The sequence below is a fragment of the Mytilus trossulus genome, chromosome 6, assembly GCF_036588685.1.
Source record: "Mytilus trossulus isolate FHL-02 chromosome 6, PNRI_Mtr1.1.1.hap1, whole genome shotgun sequence".
Taxonomy (NCBI): Eukaryota; Metazoa; Mollusca; class Bivalvia; order Mytilida; family Mytilidae; genus Mytilus; species Mytilus trossulus.
In genome coordinates, this window is record NC_086378.1 from 41,541,462 (window position 1) to 41,563,798 (window position 22,337).

The 22,337-nt window shown below is 32.0% G+C and overlaps 1 protein-coding gene across 1 annotated transcript in view; it reads right to left on the bottom strand.

The window, feature by feature from the left end:
- Positions 1 to 22,337, bottom strand: part of LOC134721351 (fibroblast growth factor receptor 2-like) — a 250,008-nt gene that overhangs the window by 196,664 nt on the left and 31,007 nt on the right. The window contains exon 3 of the mRNA XM_063584292.1: positions 19,244 to 19,484. Within this exon, the coding sequence (XP_063440362.1) occupies positions 19,244 to 19,484 (241 nt within the window). The remainder of the gene's footprint in view (positions 1 to 19,243; positions 19,485 to 22,337) is intronic.

Below are 22,337 nucleotides of genomic sequence, written 5' to 3' on the forward strand. Positions count from 1 at the left end.
ATCTATAATGTGAATAAATGAAACCAATCAAGACGTGTAGAATTGTTGGTCAACACAAGGAGGTCAATGAATAAAAATTTCAAACCGGTACCACAGTACAAATATGACGATGCGATAAGGTTAAACTATTAAAACAAACAAACAAAAATTGAATTGAATCAGAAATTCTATAATAAACTTACGTTACTGTTAGTATTTTTTTTCAAATTCTTTTGAATTTATATAATATCAATAAACACGAATGTCCAGTATTTACGGATGGACATTTTATTTATCGAATGAATCTATTTTTAAATTCTAACATTCCACTATGTGAATATATTACTATACAAAATATAAGCAAAGACTTCTAATTCCATACTGAAACAGTATAAAATAATCAATTTTATGGTTGTAATTGAATTTTGTTGTGATTATTGTAAATTATTTATTTTTACGATTTTTGTGACCTGCAAGGATTTAAAATCATGCTTGATGAATTGAAAACACTCAAGAACATTTTTATTTCCGATCGTTTAAAATTTATATATTTAATAAATCTATCTTACTTTCCGTTTTCTGGTTTTATTGATATATTACAATACAAAAAAAAAAATAATAATTACCCATAAAAGCTAAATACTAAAATGGTATGAAATAATTAACGTAGAAATATAATAGTTATTCAATTGTTTATAAACAATTTTTTTTGTAGGATGCAAGAATTTATTTAGATTTAATCTTAATGTTTTCTTTACAAATGAATATTTAAAAAAAACAAAGCAAAGTATCTTGTCATATAAAATACTTATTTCTTAATTGCAACTCTGAAAATATTCTGATTTCAATCATTGTTAGTTTCTTCAGAAACATAAATACAGTATACATTACGTACTATACATTTCTTTGATTCTGATTGAATAGATTGAGATTGATAACACATGCTTAAACGTGTTCAGTTATCAATATTGAAAAGTGTCAGATCGAATGTATGGAAAACCATGACTGCCTTATGTTGATGATCAGCATTATATGCAGTGTTCACACCATTATATGCAGTGCTCACACCATTATATGCAGTGGTCAAAACATTATATGCAGTGCTCACAACATTATATGAAGTGCTCACAACATTATAAGCAGTGGTCCCAACATTATATGCAGTTGTCGGGACATTATATGCAGTGGTCACAACATTATACGTTTTTTGTTGATGAAGGTGATGATCGGTGATGATGATGATGATGATGTTTGATTTATGATGAGATTGATGTATGATGAGATGATTCGGTAAACTTCGTTTTTTTTTTTAGCGGAAATTACCGAATCCATAATTGGTAATGCCCAGCAAATAAATTTGAACAGTTATTAAAGTTATGTTATCATTAAGGCAGTATACTAGATAGTTTATTCTCATAAAACCATGCAAGTACAAAGTTTACAGAGAAGTTGAAAAATAATATACATAAAAAATAAAATATGCATTAAAAATGCATAAAATTCAAAAATTATATACAAACAAAAAACTGATTGAAATAAGTATATTAAGAAGTATGATCAATTTACCACAAATTTATTCCACACCAGGGCATTTTAAACTTATTTTGATGATCAGTTTCACCATATTCACAACTTAATATGTATATACTTTAAGTGTTTGATAAATTGCTTCGCCGAACGCAGCTGGATACAATCGCAGAGGTCCAACCCTGAACCGTACTGACAAAAATTGACACACTATTCACGCTTGATAAAGGTCTGAATTTAGAATGTCATTAAATATTTGACACATAATAAGTTTCTGACACAGAATAACTGTAGTCAAAGAACTTAAAATTGGTTATATAATTTGAATTTATACTTAATTTTTTTGCTTTTGCACTACGCTGTTGCGAATTTCCCCACACCCTCCAAAAATTAAAAAAATACCCCCTTTTTTGTTGATTTTGTACAATACACTATGCTGTTGCATATTGACCCCAACCCGAAGAAAAAAAGAAAAATGTATCCCCATTTTCCATTTTAATTTCTGAAATCTGATATGAGTAAAAAAAATCTTTACACATAATTTTAAAGCAGTGTAAGGGAGGTAATCAAACATGTTTGGATTACCTCAATATATTTGGATTACCTTCCTTGCACTGGTTTCAAATTGGCCATTAACAAAGAAATCCTTGTTTTCCCCTCTTTTTTGCCTCTAACTCCTAAACGGTTTGAGCCATAACACCTTCCCTACCCAACTCTCCACGCAAATCATAACCATCCTTTAGTGGTATGGAAACTTGTGGCATAATTTCAGAGAGATTCATACACTTATTGACTGGAAACTACAAAAATGATTATTTGGACCCCCTTTTTGGCCCCTAATTCCTACAGTTCAGACCATAACACCCAAAAGCAATCCCAACCATTTTTTAGTGGTTGTAAACCTTGTGTTAAAATTTAATTGATTTCTATTTACTTATACAAAAGTTATTATCCGGAAACCATCTGACTTCGGCGACGCTGACGACGACGACCTGATAGCAATATTCGATCATTTTTTTTAATTTTGTTTGCAGTCGTATTAAAACCTATAGATTTATACACATTATATAATTGTGAATTTCTGATCATTCAACTCTGAATAAATATCTTCAGATTACTCAGGACTGCAATATAGATATGTTATGACCCAGTATTTTTCAAGGAGAACCAAATATCTGTCAGAAGTATACTGTTCATTGCAATTTTTGTTTTATCAATGTTGGTCAGCGATGCAGAATTTTACTTAAACATTTACGATTTTCAATCATATTTTGAAAAGGCATTGCACAGCAATGTTTGGGGCAAATAACTAGTTTGTGAATTTAAATACTAGTCAACAAAGGACGACTTTGGAATAAAAAAAATTCAAAAAGTATTAAGTATAAAACAAAATGAGATACTTTTTTTTTTAAAAAAATTCCATTTGCAATGTATGCACATACATTGTATGATAATGAAATATCAAAACCTGTCGGAAAGTAACTAAATTCCATGTACACGATCATAGGGTGCAAGTTATTTTTGCGGAAAGTTGGATAAAAAATCAACACACAATTTTCTAAGTACTAAATAAATTTTCAAATTTGTTAAAAAAATATTCAATATGCTAATCAAGTTATGTTCATTTTGTAAATAATGGGTTGAAATATTGTTTTTTCTTAGTTATTGGTAAAATCTCAAAAAAAGCAAAAAACATAAAAATGTTTACGTCTCAAATCAGTGTATTAGATATGAAAACAACGCACTGTAAATTTTGAACCTTTCGGATAAGTTTTAAGATTGTTACCGTTTTTTGAATTTCACTTTACACATACTGTCTATTGTAAATCAATTGATAATGTTTACATTTAAACAAATTCTTGTGGGCCGAACTTTGCTTTCCAAATAAACGAAGAAACTGTATCATTTAAAAAAAAAAAGCATTGATGGCAAACATTGTCTTCACCTTTAAATGAGAGGTTGGCATCATTAGTTGGAACTTCTGTTTTTAAAATTGTCGTTTTATGTAAATTTTGTAAAAAAAAAATCAAAAAATAACGCCAAATGACGTCATGAAAGCAAAAAATAGTTTTTTTTAAACGGATTTATATTTCCATGGTCATTAAGTATTTACTACCTTCAATATTAGTCGTATAAACGGAAAACTTCATATCTTTAATTCGAAAGAAGTCGTGCATCGTTTCTTTTGTTGACTAGTATATATAATTCGGACTATGCTATACATAAAAGTCAAATTAGTTTCGACAATTTTTCAATTTTTACTCCGTGAGTGATCAATATACATGAGAAAGAAGCCCCACAGAAACAATCAAGATCCATCGTCAAAAGTAACTTTCCAGATAACGAAAAAAATATTCAGATATAAAATTTTCAACCTCTTACATTGATCCTAACATGGGATATGGAAAAAAATTGGTAGCGAAAAGAACAAAAATCCCTAGACTATAGACAAGCTTGTATGTGAGAAGAATTAGAACGCCAATAACAACAACGAGAAGAATTCACGGTCAAACAATACTAGCAGTTCTCCATTAATATAATTATATTACAATTATATATTGACATAACGAGTATCGTTTTTTTGTGCTTCTGTTACAAAATATTAGTGTGGACTTTCAATAAAATCAAAGAGTTAGTGCTCAGTAACACATAGCATATCTCTTTTATGTGTTGTTGCTATCAACTAGACCTAAACACAAATTTGAATCTTTTTTCAAGGTCTATTGTTTTCAAAGAAGTGCGATCTAAAAGAAATCATTCTTCTATGACTTGTAGTTCATTAGATTTTGTATCTTAATGTATCTTAACCAGAATTTATTAATTTAGGTCAAGATTACTCTTTTTTCATGGACAATCGTTACTATCCAATAATTTTAAATCATTCTTTTTTACTCACAGTTTGTTTCAATCTTTACTTAAATGCAAAACTTGGATGCAAGTTTTGTAGCTGTCAGTAACTGCGAGTACTCTCAGATCAGTATTTAGTATCTTTTTGTTGTTGGGATATACAAGTACCCGCCCACGTCCACTCTATTTTTTTGTTAGATGTATTTTTATTTGTATCCATCTGATGAGTTGAGCCTTTTACAACTGATTTGCACAGTTCGTTCTTATGTTGTTCTGTTACACCACTGTTTCAGGTTAGAGAGAGGGTTGGGATCCCACTAACATGTTAACACCCGCCACATGCTGTATATATGTGTCCATCCCAAGTCAGGAGGAGCCTTTATTTCTTGGTGTCGTTTGTTAATGTGTTATATGTTCGTTTTTCGTTCGTTTGTTTGTACATAAATTAGGTCGTTAGTTTTCTCGTTTTGAATCATGAACGTTGATCATTTCGGGGCCTTTTATAGCTGATTGTTGAAGGCCGTACAGTGGCCTATAGTTGTTAATTTCTGTGTCATTTGGACTCTTGTGGAAAGTTGTTTCATTGGCAAGCATACCACTTTTTTTCATATATTAACCGTGCAGACTGACGAACAAACGTGTTCGTAGTAATCGTTCACCCCCACAAACTCAGTTTTCATAAGAGATGACAACTTTAAATGAAAATGTTAAACTGGGTCTTGAAAGGGGATTTTTTTCTTATCAAAGTTTATATCTCTATATAAGACTGCTGGTCATATTTAGAAGACAAACTGCTTGGCATGCTAAAAAGCTTGTAAAAAAAATGGAATGATTGATGTAAAGTTATGTTAAACACCTACAATGAAATGCTTTAAACTGCATTTTCCATATCTGTTAGATACTTATTCATTTAAAAATGCCAAATTATGGAAATCGATGCCAAAAATGACTCTATCATGACATATATATAAGCTAGCGTAATATGACACTTATGTGTTATAGAAAGCTGACTATTTTACTTAAAAGGTAATTAAGTTTTTTTAAACTGAGTACTGACTATAAACTTAACGTGGCACCTTGCTAAAGTTCTTCAGTAGGAAATGAACTCAAGGAATCTGTACATCATAAACAAGTTGCTTTCTTTAAAAAAAAAAAAAGAAAAGCAATACATGAACCTAAGACCGCTGACTGCCGGGTCACCAAAAGATTGTTGCTGAACTTGTGTTTGCTTTTGAATTGAAATAATTGACTGTGAATAGAAGAAGCCAGTTGAAAGTATATATTTACAGCTTCTATTTGAATAGATATTTTAAAGCTCGACTATTTTATTTATTACTTTTGAATGTACATAATTTTTCCGCTTATAACCTGACCCTTTGGCAAATCCTAATTTCGGATGACTTATGCAAATCGCACAAACCTATCGCACTATAAATGTATGCACTCAGTTTGCTTTATAATCTGGAATTCTGGATGCATTTATGTTATCTATCATATCTATAATTTGGTTTCTACATGAATGCCTTTATATTCTCAACTCGTATTTGAAGCTGTCTTTACTTATGGTAGATGTTGTATGCGGTGAAACCTAAAGCATGCAATTGATTCGGACCTCGTATGAAGAGACTTATTTTGGTCTCATGAAACATCTCAAATTTTAAGGATCTCCTGATTTTAATTAAATCAATTCAAACATTCTACAGGGATACTCAGTTTTGCCGAAGAATTTCTTAATTCAGGAGTTTATGAATACCTTTACGCACTTTCAAAATAACCAATTTATATAAAAAGGTATGTAGATATGACCGGACGAGAAGCATGCTAATTATTTGGACTTACGAGAGGGGCAAATATGACCGGACGAGAAGCATGCTAATTATTTGGACTATCATCTTTCTGACTTTAATTACTATATCTTTCAATTGTCATTTTTAGCTCAAATATCCCCACACAATTATCTTTGGTTTAAAATGTATGTTTCTGCTAATCCGATAATGGACTTCGTATCAACGTGCCAAAGACAGTTTTAGCAGATTATCTGAACAATGGACAATAATTGTTTAATCCCTAATTACATGTATTTCTTTGTCATTCTGTTTTATATACTTCTTAGAAATAATTTATATTCAGTTTTGGATAGGTTCTTAAACCGTGAACACCGGACTCAATATTGTAACATCGTTTATATTCTTGTTGGATCGTTTATTAAATTGTTAAACTTTATACCGACTTGAATCTTCATTTGATACCCAGCAAATAGTCTGGCTTTACAGATATAAGAATAAATGATGTCCGCCAGATACGAGTTAAGTCTACAAAAAAAAAGCATCAGTGACGCTCGAATAAAAAAAATTAAAAGGTTAAATACATTTCAAAGTTAAGGAATGTATTCCTTGGGAAGACAATCCTTAGCTTTTCAAGAAGGTCAAAGCTTATAATAGGAACGTGACTCAAAAATGGAACAACAGAGAAACAACTCGAGGTCAAGTTAGTGATGATGACCGTGCTTGAAAGTCGCATGTAAAGCTCTTTCTGTCGTGTCCTGAATTTAGAACGAAAATACGCTTTCACGAGTGAATTTAATAGTATTACATACAAGTAGTATTTTAGAGCACGAAATAATAAATAGAAAGCACCTCACTGATACTCAGGAAAAGAATACGCCTTTGCGTCATCACATATCTTAATATAGATAGTTGAATTTGAATGTCAAACGGCCTACATTAAATTGTTTGACTCCGGATTCATTGACATTTTATCCGGAATTGAGAAAATAGTGTGCTTTTGAAATGTGATCTATAATGTGAATAAATGAAACCAATCAAGACGTGTAGAATTGTTGGTCAACACAAGGAGGTCAATGAATAAAAATTTCAAACCGGTACCACAGTACAAATATGACGATGCGATAAGGTTAAACTATTAAAACAAACAAACAAAAATTGAATTGAATCAGAAATTCTATAATAAACTTACGTTACTGTTAGTATTTTTTTTCAAATTCTTTTGAATTTATATAATATCAATAAACACGAATGTCCAGTATTTACGGATGGACATTTTATTTATCGAATGAATCTATTTTTAAATTCTAACATTCCACTATGTGAATATATTACTATACAAAATATAAGCAAAGACTTCTAATTCCATACTGAAACAGTATAAAATAATCAATTTTATGGTTGTAATTGAATTTTGTTGTGATTATTGTAAATTATTTATTTTTACGATTTTTGTGACCTGCAAGGATTTAAAATCATGCTTGATGAATTGAAAACACTCAAGAACATTTTTATTTCCGATCGTTTAAAATTTATATATTTAATAAATCTATCTTACTTTCCGTTTTCTGGTTTTATTGATATATTACAATACAAAAAAAAAAATAATAATTACCCATAAAAGCTAAATACTAAAATGGTATGAAATAATTAACGTAGAAATATAATAGTTATTCAATTGTTTATAAACAATTTTTTTTGTAGGATGCAAGAATTTATTTAGATTTAATCTTAATGTTTTCTTTACAAATGAATATTTAAAAAAAACAAAGCAAAGTATCTTGTCATATAAAATACTTATTTCTTAATTGCAACTCTGAAAATATTCTGATTTCAATCATTGTTAGTTTCTTCAGAAACATAAATACAGTATACATTACGTACTATACATTTCTTTGATTCTGATTGAATAAAATACTTTGTATAAGAAAACTCTTTCTGCTTTCCGATCTAATATAAATATTATAACCAGAAAATTATCTTCCGTAAGTCTATGATGAAATACACAGTTTCCCGTGGTTGAATCTTCAAACATAATTACTTTACATGTTATCGAGACAACAGACAATACCACGTTATAATTGACCTAGATACACACAGTGTACAGTGATAGTTTTAAAACAAATATAATTGCATCGTCAAGGGCCATCAAGAGACCATATCAAAGACGTAGATAACAACCTGCTAAGACCTGTATAAATGACCGAAAACATTCGAGACGTTCCGAGAATTTTCTTCTGACTTCCGGCCGAGTGATATCGAGTGGCCCATAGACACATTCAAAACTCGCCAATATATAAGTATGAACCCCCTTCGATATTTCATTAACTAAAATGTTCATTATTTAACTTACATTATCAGTGTATGTAAAGTGCGGATCCTAAAATATCATTTTTACTGTATATGCCATAAATGTCTAATGCAGAATGATAAATAAACAGACGAACTTTTTTTAATTTTTGAAGAAAATGAAGAAAATTAATCAAAATGTATATGTTCAGAAATACATAATACTAATAAAACAAAGTAAGAGCTATACATATATCAGAAACCCCAAATTTTAGAAACTGGTATTTGATAGTATTCCTTGCATTTGAAGTGATAAATAGCATACAGAGAGCTGAATATAAGCGAAAATAATGATATTTTTGCTCGATTAAAAAAAAAAAAAAAAAGGGGGAGGGGGGCATCACAAGGCTCCTATAGGGTCCTGTCCTCAAGTACCTGTGGTTTACTGTCGAATAATGATACTATTCTTTCATTTTCACTGTGGAGCGAATCATTAGTATTGTATATGCGGTGCATTTTCACTGTATAATTTTTTTTTTTTTATCTATAATTACATATTGTTTAAAAATGTCAATCTTATTAACAAAGTTTGTATAAACAATTATACAAACAAAGCAAGCAAGCCAACCAAAGTTTTGCTTTACATGCATTAAGAAATTAGCTGTAAAGCCTTAATTTAGCCGACTTGCTCAAACAATAGATAAAGTAAGAGAAAGATTTGATAAAATTTAACTTACAGAGGAAAGTTTGGTTTTAAAACACTCTAATAAATTCAATAGAAATAACATTTATTTCAAATGTATTCCATATAGTTTCTTATAAAGCGTATAGGGATCTTTATCCTTATTTTTTCTATCCATTTCCATGACACTTCACCACTTATTACGTACATCTTGATAAAAATTGCACCTTTGTTTTCCCGTTTAAAATGTTTTACACTGGGGCCCTTTATAACTTGCTGTTCGGTGTGAGCCAAGACTCCATGTTGAAGACCGTATTTTGACGTATAATGGTCTACTTTTATAAATTGTGACTCGGATGCAGAGTTGTCTCATTGTCACATACGACATCTATATATGGCTCAAAAACGAAATTTAACGAGACGGGATAAAAATGGATAAAAAAATTCTACGCTACTTTTTTAATATATTTATAATGGGCTTAATATGAGTCAAAATAGAGTAAAATAGTGGGTCGCATTTGGGTATAAGCGTCACGCCGGATTGCCGATTTTTTGCAAGCGTGACAGGTGAAAGTCAAATGATTGTGTAGTGAAAAACGAGAAATGAAGTCTAGCGGGACACGGATAATTACAAAAAATTAGAACTGCATAGTATATAAGCGGGATACGGGAATCTGACAAAACAATAAGCGGAATACGGGAATCTGCAAAAACAGTAAGCGGGATCCGGGATCAGAACCCCCCAATGAGACCCCAGAATAAGATATTTTTGTATATTCATCCTATTGTTACAGTCATGCCTTAAATAACAAATGTATCCGATGCATGCATTTTTTTATATTTTTGGTCCCTTTTTCAATTTTGTGGGGTCCAAATTTATAGACAAAAGTCCTTTAATAGAGATATTTGGAATTCGTTGACATGCTGAATCTAACCGTGTATCTAGTTTGGGGATTTTTTGCCTAGTTGCTGAAATAGCCCACATAGAGTTCCAAAGGGTCTAAAATCAACAAAAATGAATTGTAGCATGCATTTCGTGTACAATAACCCAAATGTGCATGGTTTTACAAATGCGGTAGTATCCATTCGCGGATCTAGAATTTTTCACTGACTGCCTAAGAGGGCCCGCTGCTGTCACGCTCCAGTGATTCCCTATATAAGTTAAAATCAAGGAGAAACGTAATCTGAAGAATACAATATGACATTTTGAGAATCGCTTTTGTTACAAGTTTGAAAAGCTACATATTTGATGAAGAATGAGTGAGGAGTTTGTATTTCAATTTGAAAATACATGTATCACAAATTCTAAAATCATCAACTAAGTTTTTTTTCATTTGTTGCAAGTGCATTTATCACATAATTCTACAATAAAAATTCCCCGCATCTTTGAAAATTCTACATTAATAATGACTGCACTAACAGTGATAATTCATCGCATCTATAGTTAAAATGGATCGCTTTCAATAATCGATATGCTATATTATGATGCTTTTATAACACTTATTTGAACTTTAATGCTATGTTTGTATATTATAAAGATATTAATCACAATGAAAATATGTTAAAACTTAACTTAAAATCCTTTAACTTGATATTTTCAAAACGTTAACAAATACAGTTTTCCCATGATCCTTTATTCTACAATAGACATACCCGCATATAACAGTAAAGATGAACTAGCTGGATTCGCACTTTATATAAATGTACACTGATTATGCCATGCGTATTTTTGACGACGAACAGAACTAGTTCATTCATTCACCTCTTAGCTTCATCTTTTCCTCGGAATGAACTTCCAATAAATTAATAAAATTATATCTGTCCAATTGCAGACAATAGCAAGCGTTATTTTTTTCTGATATAATCGAATTGCCATGATAACATGACTTCAACAAGTGTTTCTATTTGTAGTACTGCAACTGACATCGAAAAAGACGCTTAGTTAAGGAGTTTAATGGTCCGGAATAACACACGGCTGCAAATTGTTTTAAATGATAGAATCATATCTATATTTTAATTTCCGTCGGGTCGTAAAAAGTTTCTATGGTCACATTTTTGTATTTTATCCCTTTAATGGGGGTACCCCTTAATGTACGGTTTTGGGTAGTTACCTTCAAACTCCAAAATATATTTTTTGGTTAAATTTCCCGCTATTTTCGTAAATATTTTCTATGCACATATCATCAAGGATCATCGGAATGATGAAGACATAAATATAATACCATCTCCAAGTAAAACTTTCAAACTTAAAGCTGGTTGTTTTTTATATAGAAATTTAACGCTTTTTTCTTTGAAAACGAGAAAACATATGATTCAAAAACAGTATTTGACATTTGAGAGGACAAAACATATTATTGCAATACTGCATGCAAATTTTGTTGGGTAAATTCCTAACAATTTTGTCAAAAACTCAAAAATAAAAACATCATTTGTACATTTTTTAAATACGGAAATTTCCTATCCGTCAATCAGTTTCACCATTTATTTTTTCCTTCACAATCAATTTGATAGTTTAGGTGTGATTATGTAGATTTTGTAGGAGAAGCTAATTTATTTTTGAGTGATTTGAATATATATATAGTAGTTCTTTCGTGTATTTTCTGTAAATAAGTTATATTTTTGTCAGTAAAATTTTGACTTTTCATAAAAGTTAACCAAATCCTGCGGATAAGAGTTTTTTCCGGAAATGGATATAGTTGATATTGTGTGTAAATACATTGTATGTCAATGTTAAACCTCAGAGCAATTAATATGCATGCAAGTGATCGGGGGAAAAGTACTATTGAAGTTTCGCAGAGATTTGGTGTGTGACAAGGGGATGCTAAAACCAACTTCTCTTGATATTCTGCTTTCCTTGGACGAATCATCAGTTATGTTATGAGACTTGCACCAGAAGGGAAAATTGGTGCGTCTTTAAATAAGATTGATTGATTGATTGTTGGTTGCCTAACGTCCAAGGGCAAATAGTTCATGCATTTTCAGGACGAGAACAAGTTAACAATAAAAACAATAAGTAGGTTTTGTCATAATAGAGGTCATTCGGGATGATGGTCGGGAAAATTTAGACTGCCACTGGAAAATGATGGTATATTGGATTGGGACCGAATTTGCCATTGCAACAGGCCACCTACGGACCAATCAAAGAGTTGTTGCAAGGGTTTTTAACGTGCAAAGAACGTGGCACTCCTTTTACACGAGGCATCGGATTTAACGTCCCCATTCTGACTGGACGTGACTGCGAACTAGATACATCCCGCACAGCCAAACGGACGTCCCACTTCGTTTTACTGCCGGTCGGGAGAAAACCAAGTGACCATATTTCGTTTTCCCAGTCACCCTTTTGGAACTTTAAATTAGAAACAACAGAAATCCATATATGTGATCAAACTGATCGACATGCATCCTCACAATCTGACACTTTTATACGATCTCGCGCTCAGTTTCTTCCATGTAGTTTGGATATGAAAACAGGGTTTTTGTTTAAAAGTAAAACCTTTGAAAAAACCGAAAACTACACAAAACTGAGTACTCTAAACCTGTTTACAGTCTTTTAAGTTGTGCTAATTAATGTGAGTATAATCATTTATTCATGCATAACCAAGTACTTATTGAAGTCAACACCCGTGCAATTAAGTAAAACAGTTACAAAAAAAATAGAATTTGAACTTGCTGTCAGTTCATTAATAACAATTGTTAGTAATGTGATTTGTTTTTCCATAAGAAAAAGCCTTTCTCATTGAGCACGACCCAATACATATACCGATCACTTTTACCCAAGATTGCATCTGATGCTTGCCAAACTGCCAAACTCCAGAACTAACTAGATATTGTGACACCTTACAATTCAGACACAATGAGGCCAAGGGATTGATATATAGAGTTTAGCTCTGAACTCAATATAGGGGATGCCATATCTGCTGCAAGAAAATCAAAGTCTATGTTGAGACTTTCAGAATTACACCAAGGTGTTTCTGAAAATATCAAGGATACATTAAAAGAAGAACAACTACTTCACCCTGCCACCAGTGCTCTTATGAGCTATGTCTTCGTTTTGGTATTTCTATAGAAATGATGCTCGCATAGCTTCTTAATATATATAGAAAGATGTGGTATGAATGCCAATGATACAACACACCATCCAAGTCACAATTTATAAAAGTTAAACCAATATAGGTCACAGTCCGGATTTCAACACGGAGCCTATGCTCAAAAGTTCATTTGTTAGTTAATTGATGAAAAATAACACAAAGGCGCTTCTGAACCGTATATGTCCCTAAAGATAACAAAAATTCGAAAATGTATGGCTATTATAAAATCAATCGTTTCTGTAGCAACATTCGCCCAATTACATTCGGGATTGGCAGTGCAGATATATCATGCATATGCATATGGGAATATGGGTCACGAATATTGATCGAAACTTTGCACTCACATTGTTTTTGTGTTTCCTATGCAAAAGTTAGAATATCTGACAAGTTTGACATAATCCTGACGGTATTTACGCTCCAGATAGCATTTGTACTCAAAAACTGTGTTTTCTTTGAACAAAATCTGCATGTCCTGTGCCGAACTTGTTCTTATAAGAAAAGGGAAGTGTCTTGTAATGCTTATACGCGTACTAAATCCGCATATGATGACTAAGAGATTTATTCATGTCCCTATTTAACATGTCTAATGAATACTTGAGCTATTGTGTGTCGATTTTAAAAGTTATATAAGGATCATGACTGATTTTGAATTACAACATCAGAAAATTGGCATTGCCTTGTATGATTTTTCATCCTCCCCTTAACAAATTAATGAGTTCACTTATTTTACCAGGAGTATCCCACTAAAAAATGTTCATGCACCAAACTGATTTTGTTTTACACTCATTTTTTTTTATAAACCTCGCATTCGCCTCGGGTGACTTTAGTATATTTTGTGTTATAACTGATCTGTTTTGACTTTGCAAAAACACAATATGTATTTATCTATAAGTAGATACTATTTTTTTAAAAATACACAACCTTTAGGATGCAAAATTAAAAACACTGTTTCAGCGCTTGAATTTTGTGTTTTTCAACGATAGAAAAAATATTGAAATAATTTGATAAACTGGTGTTTTATAGTTTAGAAAATAATTCTGTAATATACTTTAGTGAAACACTATATACAATATGAAAGTTTATGGATGTGAAAAGGACAAGGCCACTTCTTCTTTTGCCATGTCTTAAATGGAAAAAAATCAGAAGGTTCCAAATCAACGCCATTTTGTAATGGCAGCTATTCATATAAGTAGTAAAATTTGTCGTTTTAACATCGTTTATAGCATATGCTTATGATTGAATTGTTTTTGTAGCATTCTATTGAATAAATATCAGAATATTTCTCCTTTTTGTACTTGTAGTTGAAATAATGATAATTTTAGCTCTGACCTTTGACCTCAATTTCACAAAATTGTGACCACTCTGGATTTTTACGACCCAACTTTTCTTATTGTACACGATTTCCTCTTTCCATCGATATATAATTTAGGTGTGTGTTCTTCCGGACCATTAAAGTTTTAAAAAATGACCTCTGGTTGCAGTACTATTGTTTGCTATCAACTATGACTGTATTCGGTAATTTCCGATAAAAAAATTCCGAAGTTTACCGAATGAACCACTACTTCTTAATTAACTTATTTCAATCAATTTTAAATATTGTATACTGCCTTAATGATAACATGACTTTAATAACTGTTTAAATTTGTTTGCTGGGCATTATCAATTATGGATTCGGTAATTTCCGCTAACAAAACGAAGTTTATCGAATCATCTCATCATAGATCAATCTCATCATACATCAATCATCATCATCATCACCATCACTGATCATCACCTTCATCAACAAAAAACGTATAATGTTGTGACCACTTCATATAATGTTTTAACCACTTCATATAATGTTGTGACCACTGCATATAATGTTTGGACCACTGCGTATAATGTTGTGAGCACTTCATATAATGTCGTGAGCACTGCATATAATGTTTTGAGCACTGCATATAATGTTGTAAGCACTGCATATAATGTTGTGAGCACTGTATATAATGTTGTGAGCACTTCATATAATGCTGATCATTAACATAAGGCAGTCATGGCGTTCCGTACGAATGACTATCGGCAGTCTGTTGAGTTAATTTTGTTGTGTCTAGACGTCTAGAATTCGCACAAAAGTCTGCTACATTATAAAGATCCATTTAGTGTCAACTATTTCTTTTAAACTTTTTCAAAAATTTGGATTCACGTTTGATATATAATTAAGACTCAAATATATAAATTGGTAATAAGAATTTGAATTTGTACATTTAAAAAAACAGAAAAACGGATTGGCTATTCATGGGTTATGCGTTCTATAGATGTTGGACGATTCAAACAAAACAAATTGATTTTCAATGGCTCAGAGTGAATACCAGTTTATATGTATGTGAAACAATGGAATGGTGTAGAATTCCAGGTGTACACAAAAACATGCGACACAATACACTTAACTTAATAAATTTGCACGGTGGGTAAGGTTGTCCTGAAAACGTTCTGTGCTGGTGATTCGGTCCTGACCGGTGCTGGCGAAAACTTAAAAGGGTCGTAATATTACCAATACCCAAATAAAAGTGTATTTCTTAGTCTGGTATCCCCCCCCCCTCCCCCCCTCATTCATTTTCCACTCATTTTCAATTAAAATTAAGGCATATTTTATTTTTATTCTTGAAATATATTTATATTTAGAAAAGAAGGAGACATCGTTCACTCCCTCTCCCGTAATTCTTTATCATCCTTGACGACAAACTTTATTTTGGAGTTATAAATTGCAAAACTTAAAAAATCTTATTTCTGTTAATTTTATCTATGTTATCTCGTTTTCATTCTCTTAAAATTTCTAGTCTGCCCTTCCATAAAATGGTGAGAGAAAAAAAAGCAAGGCTTCTATCGAACTTGGGGGGGGGGGGGACAGACAACCGTTCAGACAAAAAAAAATATTTTGAAAAAATATTAAAGATACAGCAAGTGGTGTTTAATAGCTAAAAGATACATTTTTATTTTAAAGTAAAACTTTTAAATTTTAAAATTATCATCTACAGTAAGAAAATCGTTCTTGAACATCTGCATCAACTAATTTTTTATCAACAATTTAGAGTTTCAAAACTTTTCCAATTCCAAGCTTAGAAACTTTCTCGGACTCACCTGATTGTTTGTACCGGATTCTTACAAAACATGTTTTATCCCTACGCATTTTAGCGCCAAGCCCAAGTCAGGAGCCACTGACCTTTGTTAGTCTTGTAAGTTGTTTTTTTTAGTTCATTTATATGTTCATTGAACTAAAAAAACATTTTGTTTTAGGGCCGGCTGTAGCCCGCCCATTGGGGGCCATCAGCTGTTATCTGCTCTTTGCTCAGGTTGCTGTCTCTAACACATTCCCCGTTTTCATTATCAACTTTATTGACAAACATTCCACATCATCTTTTTTTTATATAGGTATTGTATATTTTACACCGTATTTTGGTGATCATGCAAAAGGATTGTTATCCCGAAAATCGTAAACATATTTTCTTATCTTAAAGGAGACAAGAGGGGTTCCATTAACAGACCAATAAAGACGCTTACAGTTAATTTAAAATATTGATAGTTGATAACAGCATTTTAAATAATCTTAAATGAGAAAACAAAAAACAGTTAAATACAAAATTAGGGGTATAATTTTTGGTAATAACAGTAAACAGATTCACAACAATGTCAATTTTTAGAAAAAAGATAACAGCTAATAAGTCAATTACAGTTAAGCATCACTTATCTTGAATATTTGCCATTTTTAACTAAAATATAAAGGAACAGAACCAGGACCCACCATCACAGTATCAGGACCGTTTTTCTAATCACCAGCACATCATCAGGACAATTTCGTTTTGCGAACTTGCACTACTTTTGCAATAAGAAATTGTTGTAATATTCTTTGCATGGTACTTATGACGTATCACTGAAAAATAAAGCAACAAAACAGTTGTTTTAGTGTCGTTCTGATACGATGTAAACAAACCCAACAGCACAGAATCAGGACCCACCAGCACCCGTCAGGACCGAATCACCAGCACAGAACGTTCTCTCGCAGGACAACCTTACCCACCCAAATTTGTAAGTAGTCAGAACTTTGTACACACGTAGAAGTTATAGATTTCGTCACCAGACATTATGGTCCTGTATAGCGCCGAAAAGGTGGATAAAATAAAGAACTAGAGGCTATCAAGAGCATGTGTCTCTCACCTTGGTCTATGTGCATATTAAACAAAGGACAAAATTGTGTTTTGGTGATGGTGATGTGTTTGTAGATCTTACTTTACTGAATATTCTTGCTTCTTACAACTATTCCAATTTATAATGAACTTGGCCCATTAGTTACAGAGGAAAATATTTTGTTAGTTTACCAAAAATTTACAAAATTTACAAAATTATCAAAAATTGACTATAAAGGGCAATTACCCCTTAACGGGTGAACTGACCTTTTTGGTCATGTTGACTTATTTGTGGATCTTACTTTGCTGAACATTATTGCTGTTTACAGTTTATCTATATCTAAGATATAATATTCAAGATAATAACTAAAAACAGCAAAATTTCCTTAAAAAATACCAATTCAGGGGCAGCAACCCAACACCCGGTTGTCGGATTTTATCGGTAAATTTCATGGTAGATAAACCTTGACTTGCAAAACAATTTAATGTCTGAATTGCTCTTAATGCTTTGGTTTCAGAGTTGTAAGCCAAAATCTACATTTTACCCCTATGTTCTATCTTTAGCCATGGCGGCCATATTGGTTGGTTGGCAGGGTTACCGGACACATTTTTAAACTAGATAGCTCAATGATGATTGTGGCCAAGTATGGTTAAACTTGGACCAGTAGTTTAAGAGAAGAATATTTTTGTAAAAGATTACAAAAAATTACGAAAAATTGGTAAAAATTACTTTAAAGGGCAATAACTCCTTAAGGGGTCAACTGACCATTTTAGTCATTTAACTTGTTTGTAGATCTTACTTTGCTGACCACTATTGCTGTTTACAGTTTATCTCTATCTTTAAAAAAAAATCAAGATAATAGCCAGTATAATTTCCTTAAAATTGCCAATTCAGGGGCAGCAACTCAACAACCGGTTGTTCAATTCGTCTGAAAATTTCAGGGCAGATACATGTAGATCTTCACCTGATAAACAAATTTAGCCTATGTCAAATTTGCTCTAAATGCTTTGGTTTCAGAGTTCTACATTTTACCCCTATGTTCTATTTTAGCCATGGCGGCCATCTTGGTTGGTTGGCCGGGTCACGCCACACATTTTTTAAACTAGATACCCCAATGATTATTGTGGCCAAGATTGGTTTGATTTGGCCCAGTAGTTTCAGAGGAGAAGATATTTTTGTAAAAGTTAACGACGACGGACGCCGGACGCCAAGTGATGAGGAAAGCTCACTTGGCCCTTTGGGCCAGGTGAGCTAAAAAGGAGTTTCACTCTGTACAGTGGTTATTTTTACCTATCTGAAGCTATTTACTTGTATGGTTGAAGAGGAATATTGATTTTGAATAATAAAGGGGAGAAAACTTAAATAAAGGGTGACAGAAACGACTTGAACGGGTTGAAGTTGTACCATGCCAGGAAATCATTTTTGGCAAAAATATTTGATCATTAACTGTTATGATTTCTTTGGAATAAAGATAATAAGTAAACTTTTTAAGTTCAAAATCAAGAATATGACCATAAAAGCGTCATTGACGTACCAAATTCAAACAGTGTATTTTGTGAATGTACCTTTTGATCATTTACAAAAAGTTTACCTTTAATAGGTGATTTTGGCTAGCCTATTCTTATTAAGTTCTTTATTGGAAATATAACTTCTCGTGCATGCGATAATACTTACACATTATTTGCTTAAAAGTTTAAATTTCATCGTTCCTAATAAAACTGAAAAAAGCGCAGTATGTGCATCAAATTTTGCAAGTATCATTTTGTGTGATGTGAGAATTTTGGCAAAATTCATTCTGATGTGGACGTTGGTTATTCTAAATAAAATAAAAATGGAAGTAATTAACTGATGTTTTCCATTTAATTCGGCTGAGGCGGTTCACTTACCGTCTACTTTCAGAATAAGTGTACTTTCTATTTTCTTTCCGCCATAGAATGTATAGCAGTTATATCCAGCCTCGTCTTCATACGATATATGTTTGATAGTCAAGTAAAATTCATCAACTGTGTCGTCCCCCGACGATGAGCCATGTCTGGCCTCGTATTTATTAGAATCTTCCGGTGTAGGGTTATACATACTAGTGATATGTTTAATATTTCCTGGTCCTTTCATCCTTTCCCAATAGGTCTACAATATTAAGAATTTTGTGTTATACATTTGTATGTAGCGCACCGACCTCTCTAAACACCTAGAACACTTTACATAAATTTATAAATATAACTCACATCATAATACTCAGGTGTCGTATAAAAAACTTTAGCTAAGTTAAACCCTTATTAAAAGGTATGCATATTACAAACCTTATCCATTTTCCCAAACTTCTTTCAGTGTTCTGATAAAAAATTATAAAATTTGAAATTTCGTCAGTTTAAGGGTAACCATTTAAGATTAAATAGGCCTGACAATTCTCTGCGTCAATAGTTTTTTCATTTTTGGATTCTATTTTTTTCTCTATAATTTTTGTATCCGTTTAATACATTGCTCATTAATGTCAAATGATGAACACATATTGTTTATGGCGCAAACAGTCGTAGGGAAAGAGAAATGTTAACTTTTGTATGTAAATGGCATTCATCATTATAAAAGCTAAGTTTGATCGATTATCCTGCAACCTGCAAAAAACTTTCATTTTTCTTTATTTTTATATGTATATTGAGATATCAAACATGAGTTGCTTCATACTCCGTATTTATTTTAACTAGTGTTGTCATAGGTTAACCGATTAACTTGTTAACCGTTTAAAAACCTGTATATCAAACACACAAAAAAAATCTAATCGCTTAACCGAACCTCTTTAAAGTTTCTATAGATTCGATTTAAACGGGTATTGTATTCATTATATTTGAAGTTTGTTTGAAATTGACAAATAAGTTATCCAGTATTTTACGGATAACGCATGTGTGTACAAAGAGGGTTGGTATTTATTCCTGAACGATACCCCAGATTAAATGTGACATTTTCTGGATGGTTCTATATGACACTGGTTAGCTCTATAGGAAACTATCAATACAAGTTATGTGAACAATTTTTATCAACTATTATATCAATTCGAAAAACGTTGTGAGAAACACGGTATAAGGCTGTGTTCACAATGTTGTCAAAGGTAATAGATTCATCTCACCATGACACCATCATCGTGTAGATGGCCACATACGGGGTGTCGGCTATGGTTGACACGAGATGGCGGTTTTGAAGCGAAGAAAAACGATAATGGAAAGTTCAGGCATCAAAATTTCGATTTTGAGAATTGTTAGTACCAAGTAATGTATTACACGGAAGCAGAAGTTTTAGTCTGTATGTTTTCTCAGAAACCTCTTCCTACTTATCCATGTTGCAGAACTTGAGGCTTCATATGCGAGTTTCAGGATAAAAAAAACCTACTTTTGACGATCTTTTTCATATTATTTATAATTCGAATTATATGCAAATCCGAGTATTCTTTTTTTCAATAAATGTCTTTATCTTTGAGATGCAAAATCTTACACCCCGAGCGAAGCATTGTATTTTGATGAAAATTGAGATTTAAGACCAATAAATTTGAACTAAGAAGCTGGCATTTGGTCATTTCCATACAATTCATACTGGGAAAACGCCAAATCGTGTTAAATTTGCAGTATAGAGATGAGCCATTATACAAGAAACCTATAAAAGCTTGTTTTATATTTTAAGCGACCTCAAATCCTATTGTCATAACTTTAAGGCACCTTTATGACCATATTAAACCTAATTTAATTAATGACAGTGAAATATAGGGGATGTTTTCAACCACTAGACTTATCAAACTTAAATGTAAGTATTGGAAGATTATGTACTAAAGATAAAAAAATATTGTAAAAGTTTTCTGGATCATTAGAAAGATATAAGAAAAAAATACTGTTGAATAAGGTAAAGGTAAACGCATGACTTATTTGATACATTTTTTTTGGTACAGACAAATATCTGTAATTAAAATAATTTAAAGATAGGAAAGCACTGTGCAAGATAAGAATACGTGCATACCCCTAAAAATAGAGACGGGTCGATATGCAAAAAATTATATACATTTTAGATAAATCAAAGATTATGTAAGAAAAAGAACGATTTCATTTAAACAATAAATGCACCTTGATTAAGTTGTAGACGAAGCACATTTTATATGTGATTGTCTCCTTTATTATCTTTTGAGAAAAGAATTTTATGATAACATTTTAGTTGTGAGAAAAACTAGAGGCTCTAAAGAGCCTGTGTCGCTCACCTTGGTCTGTGTGAATATTAAACAGAGGAAGCAGATGGATTCATGACAAAATTGTGTTTTGGTGATGGTGACATGTTTGTTCATCTTACTTTACTGAACATTCTTGCTGCTTACAATTATCACTATCTATAATTAACTTGGCCCAGTAGTTTCTCTGGAAAATGTTACTGGTAGTAAAAATTTACAAATTTTATGAAAAATGGTTAAAAATTGACTATAAAGGACAATAACTCCTTAGGGGGTCATCTGACTATTTTGGTCATGTTGACTTATTTGTAAATCTTACTTTGCTGAACATTATTGATGTTTACAGTTTATCTCTATCTATAATAGTATTCAAGATAATAACCCAAAAAACAGCAAAATTTCCTTAATATTAACAATTCAGGGGCAGCAACCTAACAACGGGTTGTCCGATTCATCTGAAAATTTCAGGGCAGATAGATCTTGACCTGATAAACAATTTGACCCCATGTCAGATTTGCTCTAAATGCTTTGGTTTTTGAGTTATAAGCCAAAAACTGCATTTTACCCCCATGTTCTATTTTTAGTCATGGCCGCCATCTTGGTTGGTTTGGCGGGTCACGCCACACATTTTTCAAACTAGATACACCAAAGATGATTGTGGCCAAGTTAGAATTAATTTGGCCCAGCAGTTTCAGAGGAGAAGATTTTTTGTAAAAGATATATAAAATTTACGAAAAATGGTTAAAAATTGACTTTAAAGGGCAATAACTCCTAAAGGG